The 9938-nt window shown below is 38.7% G+C and overlaps 1 protein-coding gene across 1 annotated transcript in view; it reads right to left on the minus strand.

Moving 5' to 3' along the window:
* The window catches only part of LOC101848360 (4-galactosyl-N-acetylglucosaminide 3-alpha-L-fucosyltransferase 9-like), a 5148-nt gene extending 2585 nt beyond the window's left edge, over positions 1-2563 (minus strand). Inside the window, exon 1 of the mRNA XM_005100344.3 lies at positions 1936-2563. Within this exon, the coding sequence (XP_005100401.1) occupies positions 1936-2563 (628 nt within the window). The remainder of the gene's footprint in view (positions 1-1935) is intronic.
* Positions 2564-9938: the final 7375 nt, after the last annotated feature.

The following is a 9938-nucleotide window of genomic DNA, read 5'->3' on the forward strand; positions in this document are numbered from 1 at the left end:
ATCAGTACGGATACCTTGCGGGCTTTGGTGCTGGGGGGAACTGAGCACTTATGGACCTGTCCGGTGTGCAATGACGTTATTGCCCAGGACAGGTAATACAGGTAATACAAATAGCCTTTTATCTTGACTTCTTCACGTTCAATGAACAGTTTTTCTCTTGGGAGGACATGACTTTTGTTTCTTCTTACTAAAGCGAATAGTAGTAAAAATGCCCGTACTTAATACATACTAATAATTGGTCACTTTTACGGACAAGCGGGCTAACCCAGATTTTGGGTGTTTCCAGAAATCTCGACGTATACCAAAAGTGGGCATTGCCCTACCTATAGGAGAAGTTTGGTTTCATTTGTGTGTATATATTTGTTTGGTTGTAGAGAAAACGCTCCTTGTCTTTTAAAGAAACTGAATATGGGTCCAACAACTCTACCTTCGATTTTCTCAAAGCAGCATTTTTCCGGATAGCCCCCTTGGAATTAAAAGCGACCAATTTCTTTTGATTGAATCGCGGCCAGCCAGATTTTTCGTCACAGTAGGGGCAAAAACTACCATTTTGGCACAATACTATCAAATTCAACTTAATTCCACTGTGACCATCAGTAGTGCACACGTTCGTTTTTCAAGGTCACGGGTCAAATTGGTTGTATTGTGCCAAAATGGTAGCTTTTTATTTTACCCCTCCATGGAGGAAATTCTGGCTGACACCGACTAAATCTAATTAATCAAAATTGGCAGTATGGATTGAGTACAGGCAGACGGAATGTGTAAGTCGTGTGAAGAAGGTACAGTGTAATTTCCAGTGCACTTCCTGGACACAGTTTGATGACCTAGATTTTGACAATACATTGTAATAATTACATCTATAAAGCGCATAACCACGTTCAACAGCTTGCTTTGTGCCGTTTACAATTATTATTACCCCTGCAGACTGTAGAACCGAGAGGAGTGGAAGGAGAATCTGTTTTTAAATTAATAAGGTGAATATTTGGAGTGATTTCTTTTAGTCAGAACACAACGTTTTATGTTACGGTTGTAGCCTATGTTGTACTGTATTGTAAAGCGCCCAGAGCCTGTGTACTTTAATTGTGGTTGAGCGCTATATAAATGTCATTTATCATTATCATTATCATAAAGACGCTGGTTGCGTAACCTGCAGAGGCGCCCCAAAAGCCAGCTAGACAACTGGATAGGTGACGGTGAAGATGAAGAAGGAAGACGTCAACTTATAGCTCATCCAACTCAAAAACATCATGTTTTTATTTCTGTAGATATTTTTGCCTGCGTTCCACAATCTATATTAACCTTTTTACCAGTAATCGAGTATCAATTTGTCTTGATTAACTGTAGTAAGCAAATGGTTGCGGACAGTATCAATAAGCTATAATAATAAGTTTCCTATTTGTCTTTGTTAAATGACAAGTTATTAAGTTTAAAAAATGCGATGACTTACATCACACGCAAAGTTCACAACAACCCATGTTGTCATACTTTGTAAAATAAAGGTATAAGAGAAAGTGTTTCTTTTTTCCCCTATATCTATAATATGGCTCCCTGTTTGGTAGCAGTCTTTTGATTTTGGAACGTTCCAATTATCATTTGCCAATTCAAAAGGGCGTGTCGCTTGTTTGAACCAAAGTAAAGTAAGAGCTATAATGAAATACATTTCAAAACTGTATTTTAAACATGTTTGTTTTCAACTTCAGATAGATGGCAATAAAAAAACACACCCATGCCGAGCAGAAGCCCCCTTTCACTTCAACCTATAACGTTGAAAAAATATTGCTTGAACACCCCCCCCCCAAAAAAAAAAATCAGGATTGTCATAACATCGAAAATCTGAAGGCTCAGCGTGAATGGAATCAAAAGTTATTCATAAAATGCAATTATGTTTTTGTGTTGGACGAGCTATTAAAGAACTTTATGTAAGATACTACTCACTGTTTACAAGCATGGCAGAGCTCTGTTTTGAGTAATTCCTGTTGGACGTAAGAACACATGGAAGATCGGGACAAAACCTCAGACGCTCCAGTCCCAGGATAGGGGGCGCTGCTGGTTTATATTGCCACCACATAATTATCTTTGGAAGAACTCCGAGCGAACCGCCTGCCTCGTCGTCAAGATCTCTTCTCTTCAATTTTTCAAATTCCAGCATTCTGGATTTGTTGCCCTGGAAAAAAACGTCGGGGTCCCAAGGGATGTGTGGCTCAAATTGTGAGCGGTAGTACGTATTGTTAGGATTTTCCCGATAAGGAAATGGTCTGAAGAAAACTCCATTCTCTACGAGAAGCTCCGAACCATCTTTGTCGACGAACGTGTCCAATCCGTATCCAGAAGGAATCAATGTGTCCTTCGTTGCTTTGAACGTGTCCGGATCGGTTTCGGCGAAGTATTTTAAAGCAGAGATATAGGGAGGCATGCGCGGAGTTAGTGGTTTTCTTGTTGTCTTTGCTTGAGTCTGTTCATTAACCGTAAACCTTGTTTGCACGGAACGTTGGAGACCCGTCATAAACAAGACAGCAATGGAGATAGGCGTTGCCAACACAAGCCACATAAAGAACTTCCTCATCTTGGGTAGAATCTGTGGAAAATAGAGGAAAGATTTTATTCGTAAGTAAATGTTTCTTTAGACCCTTTCCTTGAAAAATTTTTGCCCCCCCCCCTCTCCCAGGGCAGTGTTACTGACTGAAGTGTCTTTAGGCATTTCCCAAAGGGGGGATATTAATATGTTCTTATGCACAGTAGAATTGTAAATGGGCTGATTTAATCAATGGCATGCCCATACTGTGCCGGAACAACATAGGGGGAACTGCTGCTTTTTCTTTCCTCATTCTTACTATCGTAATTTTTCCTCTACTTCTTTTCTATGTTTGTCACTCTCATGTGAACTGCTATTTCCGGGGTGCCTTAAAAGTCGAAGCAGAATTTGTGCTGTTCAGGCTAGAGTTGTGAGCAGGGTAAGCCTGATTCCCCGTTTGGACTTGTCTGTTGACATCCACCCCTTGACGCTCGTATGACCTTATGCAGGTGCGAGCGCTGTAAAAACCTTACTAAAACCAACAAAAAATTTTGTTTTAACAAATCCAGCTTTTGGAGTTATTAACCTCTCGGTTGAAGTACTTACATACATCAGTATAAGAAGAGATTTAAATACAATTTGTTTTGTTGACTTAAAAATACAGCTGCTCTTTGAACATACATGTCGTGATAATCCAATGTGTAGAAATTAAAGAGATATTGGTAAAAACATATAACTCAGTTCAATAGAATACAAGAAGGCAAAAAAAAAGCATTGGTCACAGGAAAAGTTTTAGGATTACTGCCTAGATTTATTTGTACATATGGACTACTGCCGTTTCTCTATGTACGACTGTTTTAGATAATATGTCACAAATACTTTCTATAACCTTTTCTGATGAAAATCGTATCGGCAGACAACATGGAACGAGACAAACAATAGAGAGAAAAGGCACAGACAAAGACAAACTTTGAATAGTTTTTTAATGATTATTTTTTTTTGGTGGTAAATTTAATTTTTAAAATTTTTATTACGAAAAAATGAGTTACATCTCTCAATGTGGAATGGAAAGAATTTATTCCACAAACCAATTGTACACCGTTTTGCTTGGAGAGAGTTAATTTCCTCAGTCTGGTATGGAAAAAGTTAATTTTCTCCATGTGGTGTAGAAAGAATTAATTCCCTTCATCTGGTATGGAAAGAATTCATTATTTCAATGTAGAATGGGAGTAGTTATTACCCAGGTCAATCATGCATTTTTTCTTAAAACAGACTCATATGTGTAGCCAATTATGTAAAGAGATTGTTTTTAGCTCCAAAACCTTTTCATAAGTTTTGTTTTATGACCGCGTTAAAGTTTGCAGGTCCAGTCTGGTTGAGGTTGTTTTTTTCAAAATCATTTCTTTTTGTTTGTTTTATCAGAGGTTTTACGGCGCTCGCAACAGCATAAGGACATATGAACGTCAAGGGGTGGATGTGAACAGAGAAGTCCTTACAGAGAATCAGACTTATTCTGCTCACCTCTCTAGCGTCACCAGCACAAAGTCTTCTTCAACTATCAAGGCACCCCGGAAATAACGGGTCACAAGAGTGTGACAAAACATACATAAGAAGTAGAGGGAAAATGACGATATTAAGAATTAGGACAGAGAGAGCCGCTGTTCCCTGCTGCATTTCAGGCACCGTTATGAGCATGACATTGATGAATCAACCCATTTACACAATTCTACTGTGCATAAGAACTCGAGATGTTAATGTCCTCCGTCTTTGGGAATGGCCTAAAGACCCTTCAGTCAGTAGCACCGCCCAAGGGGGTAATCATTTCTTTGTCTTGTGTTTCTATCAGGCGAGAAATAGACAAATAAAACTAGTTCTTAATTATCTGTATGTTACTGAGACAAACGCTTTTTTTTTCAAACCGGTAAATTTAAGGGTAAGTTGGTTATGTTTTGTTTTATCTTTTGTTTTTTCATTTAATTTAAAAACAACAACATTGCCTTTTCTTATGTTTTAGCCCGACAAACAAAACAAACTTCAGAAAAATGTGTTTGCAAACGCGAGGCTCCTGACCTGTTGCTATTTATTCACCGAAGAAACAAAACACGATATTCAAATGTTTTAGAAATCCCATTCAACAAAGGCCTCACTTTTTTTCTAAAAGAAAAAAACCCATAACCAAACAATTAAACAAAAGCAAAAAAATATAAAAAATCCCTTAATGATGATGATAATAATAATATTATTAATAATAATAATAATAGAAAAAAATAATAAATAAGGCAGGTCAAGCCTCCGATTCTTACCTCCCGACCCTCTAAGACATTATCAAAACAGCGCAACAATGCCGTAACCACAGACTGAAAACTTGAATCACTTCCCGGCCAGCCAGTCCGGTACATAATAGACGCTGAGCTGTTGACATGTCTTTGATGCAAGCTGCCGTGGTTACCACATACGCAGTTTGCCCCCCTTGTCTCAGCATTTCACCAGGTGGCAGGCAAGACCTCACCGGATGTCGCCAGAGAATAGACTTGTTAACGTCAGTTGAGGAAAACCATTTTACCATACTCCGGTACCTTTTGAAGGAAGGCCAGTTTCTTTCTTCTTTTTTCTTTCTTTTTATAGATATCTATATTTCAAAATTCAAAATCATTTTTATGTCTTATGTTTCAGTCTAGCATCGATAAAGATAACGATAAAAATGAATAGACCCCCCCCCCCCCCCCCCCGCAAACAAAATAAATCCAATCCAACTAGTTCTTAATTGTTTGTATGTTATTGCAACTAATTTTTTTTTTCAAACCGGTAAATTTAGAAGTAAGTTGTTCATGTTTTCTTTTTAGTTTTTTTTTTTTTTTTTTTTCCTTTTTTAAAACCATTGTTTTGTCAAATTTTTCAGTCAGATAAACCAAAAACTTCAGAAATACAAGCACGATAGCTAAACGCTCTCTCTCTCTCTCTCTCTCTCTCTCTCTCTCTCTCTCTCTCTCTCTCTCTCTCTCTCTTTCTCTCTCTCTCTCTCTCTCTCTCTCTCTCTCTCTCTCTCTCTCTCTCTCTCTCGGAAAGTAAAAAACCTTTTTAATGCAGCCCACTTCGGTACAACGGTCCCAAGCCCGTAAAATTCAGAGAGGAAATGTTCAAACGCTCGCCCTAACTAAACTTTATTTTAAGCATAAAAAATAACTAAACTTCAGTTTTACTGGGAAGTCAATTGAATAATAATATAGTAGAGTTCATTTCAGAAGCAGAAACAATTATTAGTCAGTGACCGAAAACATGAGAAATTTCTTTTATATCTTTTCCTCTTTTAGCTTCTCCAATTTCACATACAAATTCACACTTAAATTCACACGCACACCCACATATACGCACACACATACGCACATATACACATAAACACACACACACACGCATACACACGCACACGCACACGCACTCACACACGCACACACACACACACACACACACACACACACACACACGCGCACACGCGCACACACACACACACACACACACACACACACACACACACACACACACACACCCAACCAAACCCGGGTTGGTCCTGACCGGCAGGGTCGGAAGCCTGCCTCATATTTGATCCAAATTGGGTCGATGGGGGCGTAGAAACACTTACATACCCCAACAGCCACCCCACCCCACCCCACCCCACCCCATTTTTTTAGAACAAAAGAAAAGAAAGGAAAGACACTAAATCTTTTTAAAAAATTTTTAAAAAATACTCACAGCCTTCTTCACGCTGACAGATACACCCACCAGACGTGTCTCGAGCAACCTGTGGTCTGCACACAAACTTTGATATACATCTGTTCTCCTAGTAATAACTCCTTACGTCAGGAGCTTCGTTAAACTGGCCGTTTTCCTCCAGTATTTTTGCAAAGTCCAGATGCATGCATATCTGTGTACGGTCCCGTAACACCACGCCTTAGCGCAGGCAGGACGTACGGTCCCCTAGCGCCAAACACTATAGGGGCGTACGGTCCCCTAGCGCCAAACACTATGGGGGCGTACGATCCCCAAGCGCCACGCGCTATTGGGGCGTACGGTCCCCTAGCGCCACGCGCTATTGGGGCGTACCGTCCCTTAACAATAGCCTTTACCAAATGAACCCGATCTGCATAAACAGAACGAACTGGGTTGGTAGCGAGTACATGTAATAGCTAGAGCTGTACCCAATCGATTTAAGCGGGTGGTTGGCCTGTGCTCTGGTGTGGTTTGCTTCTTCTTTCCTATCAAACATCTATATCGTCCTTATCTCCCCTTCTTCTTTTTTATGTTTGTTACTCTCGGGCAGTCTCTCTCTTGTAACAGCTCTAATCTTCTGGCGCTCATATGACCTTATGAAGTTGCGACTCTCTACTAAAACTATAAAAAAAACTAAAATCGATTTAATGTTGTACTTTTACTACGATTTTTTCCATGATTCATCACTATAACAATTTGAAGCATGGCAGAGTCATTCGAATACATATAATATAGCTTGAGCTTTAGCCAATCAATTTAATACTAATTGAACTTTTACTACGGTTTATTTTTTAAAAAAATATTTATTTTTTTTGGGGGGGGGGGGCACGATTCATACCAATTCAATGCGTGGCAGGGTCATTGGATTACTGTGTGATATAACGTACACTGGGTTTTCGTCATATTTTTCTCTCTCTATTTTTCTTCTGGCGATGTGACGTCATAAACGGTCAGCGATGCGACAGCACGAAGGAACTCAACACTTGCTCGGGGGTCCTTAAAAAGTGCTGAAAGTGGGTTACTGAAATGTCCCAGTTGCGAGCGCCGTAAAACCTCTGCTAAAACTTTAAATAACTAAAATCGATTTAATATTGTACTTTTACTACGATTTTTCCACGATTCATTACTATAACAATTTGAAGCGAGGCAGGGTCATTCGAATACATTTAATAGCTTGAGCTTTAGTCAATCGATTTAATATTGTACTTTTACTACGGTTGTTTTTTTTTGCCACGATTCATAACAATTCAAAGTGTGACAGGGTCATTGGATTACTGTGTGATATTACGTACACTGGGTTTTCGTCATATTTTTCTCTCTCTCTTTCTTTCTTCTGGCGCTGTGGCGTCATAAACGGTCAGCGATGCCGACAGCACACATGAACTCAACACTTGCCCGGGGGTCCTTAAAAAGTGCTGAAAGTGGGTTACTGAAATGTGAGGCAGCGTGGTGGAATCAGGCTCTCGTCAAAATAATCAAAGTGAAGAAATTTGCATTTTTCGGCAGGTTTGTGAATTTTTATCAACTTTTTTTTTTGGCACAACACCTTTCATGCCCATTAAAGAACTTTCTCTGTTGATTTCTCTGAGAAACGTTGATTAAAGACACACAAAAATGTAAATTTTCAGTTACCACAGACTCTTAAGCTAAGGAAATAACTAATCTTTGGCGGCCATTTTCTCACGAATTTTACCTCTGAAAACAGGTGACCCCCACCTCCTTCATTTGCATATATCTCGACTTGTATAGAAGATAAATGGATATTGTTTTCTTCCAAATAAAGACAAGCTTTAAGATGACATCAATAACTCTACATGCCCCAAAATTGACGAGAGCCTGAGTCCACCACGTTGCCTCACAAATGTCCCAGCAGAGTCATATTTTTCTCAACCCATTATAAAATTAGAGCACAATATTAAATCTAAGATCATCATCTCAGAATTATTCGAAAGTTGTCTAATAGAGATTATGTATCAGTTTCTTGGCAAAATGCGATTAATTAAAACTTTTGGAATAAGGGTATCTATCTTTGTCGAAATAACAGCAAACAACTGATGGCATTTCCACTGTACAGCCCTAAATGATATTAAAGCCACACTTCTCCCCCCGAGACCTAACATTGACAACACATTCTACGGAACATTACAGCAACTGCAACAAACCTGCACTTATCACTACATGGCATTGGGCAGAAGGGCGATAGTCCTGCTGTTGCTGGATCGATGACAACAACAGCAACAACAACAACTGTTAACAACAAATAACAACTGATAACACAAAAACACTTTGATTCCAGCCTGAAAAATCAATGTTCATGTTGTCAACCAGGCCCCTACTTTAAGTGCACAACTCCGAGCAACTGCAAGAAGTAGAACATTGATTTTTTAGCTATGACCGGAGTTGCGTTTAAAAAAAAAAAAATTTTCCCCATTCAAATCGAAAGTAAAATAGAAAGTAACAATTTATCGGGGAAAAAAAAACCCCCTAATCCCGTGTCTTCATATCTTTTTTTCTCACCAACGTGCTTGACATGACATTTTGAGACATTAAAATTAAATAGATTACTTTATTAAAAATACACATTCTATGCATGATTGTATGGCCTCTCTATATGGCCCTTTTTAACGCCCAGTGGAGCATAGGCCATCAACAACATTACACTAGCAAAGCCTGTCCTGTGCATCCTTTTCCAGCTGTTTCCATGGTGTCCCCGCTTTTAAATTTCCGCTTGTACCGCTCGCCTCCATATCATCTTTGGTCTTCTGGTCGACAGGAGATTTCTCTGCTTGGTGGTTCCTTTCGGCTTTCACCGCCCTGCATCATTCTACACTCCAAGTGACTTTTTTGTCTCTGGTACCAGTACGTCCTGTTGTATGTAATCATGTCATCATCATTTGCTGTCTTGTCATGTCATACAGTTTTGTGTGACAATGAAAATATAATTATTAATCAATTATATTGGATTGATCACCTTGCGTAAACCCGTTTGAGTTGATATTTGTCGTTATTTTGTTTTTATCAGTTGTTATTTGTTGTTATCAGTTGTTGTTTGATGTAATCAGTTGTCATCAGTTGTTATATCAATATAAATTACCTTAAAAACCAAGCAATCGCAACTAAATTAGGACGTTTGCGTTGACATGTGTCGTTATTTGTTATTTGTTGTTATCTCCTCAAAGATAAATACCGTGGAATAATATAGTTTCCATCTGAAATGCAACGTTTATCACTACCAGAAGATGTCCTGAGCCAAGTGAGCACGATTTTCTCTAGATATCTATGAAAAGAAAAACCAAATATGTTTTAAACAATAAAAGGGCTTTCGAACAAGTTAAGCGTAAGAATATGTATAATGAGCTTTAAAAAGGACGTTTGAAAATATACACCAGAACCCCCCCCCCCCCATTCCCAAACGGTATTTGAATGGCATCTAAATTGACTTCCACTTTACTTTCAACTTCGAAGCATCCTCAAAATACCACAAGGGAAGTAAAAAATGCCTTTTTAAAATTCAAATTTGATACGCATCAATTAAAGACTAACGCATTCGCTACCTCAATAGTTTTGAGAAATTTGACGTTAAAGATTTTGTTTTGTTTTGAGTTTCACAACATGTCAAGCTTTTTCGAATGCATTTATTGGAATATCGTGAAAACGACTT

This window comes from Aplysia californica, unplaced genomic scaffold (genome assembly GCF_000002075.1).
Source record: "Aplysia californica isolate F4 #8 unplaced genomic scaffold, AplCal3.0 scaffold00244, whole genome shotgun sequence".
In the NCBI taxonomy this organism is placed as follows: Eukaryota; Metazoa; Mollusca; class Gastropoda; order Aplysiida; family Aplysiidae; genus Aplysia; species Aplysia californica.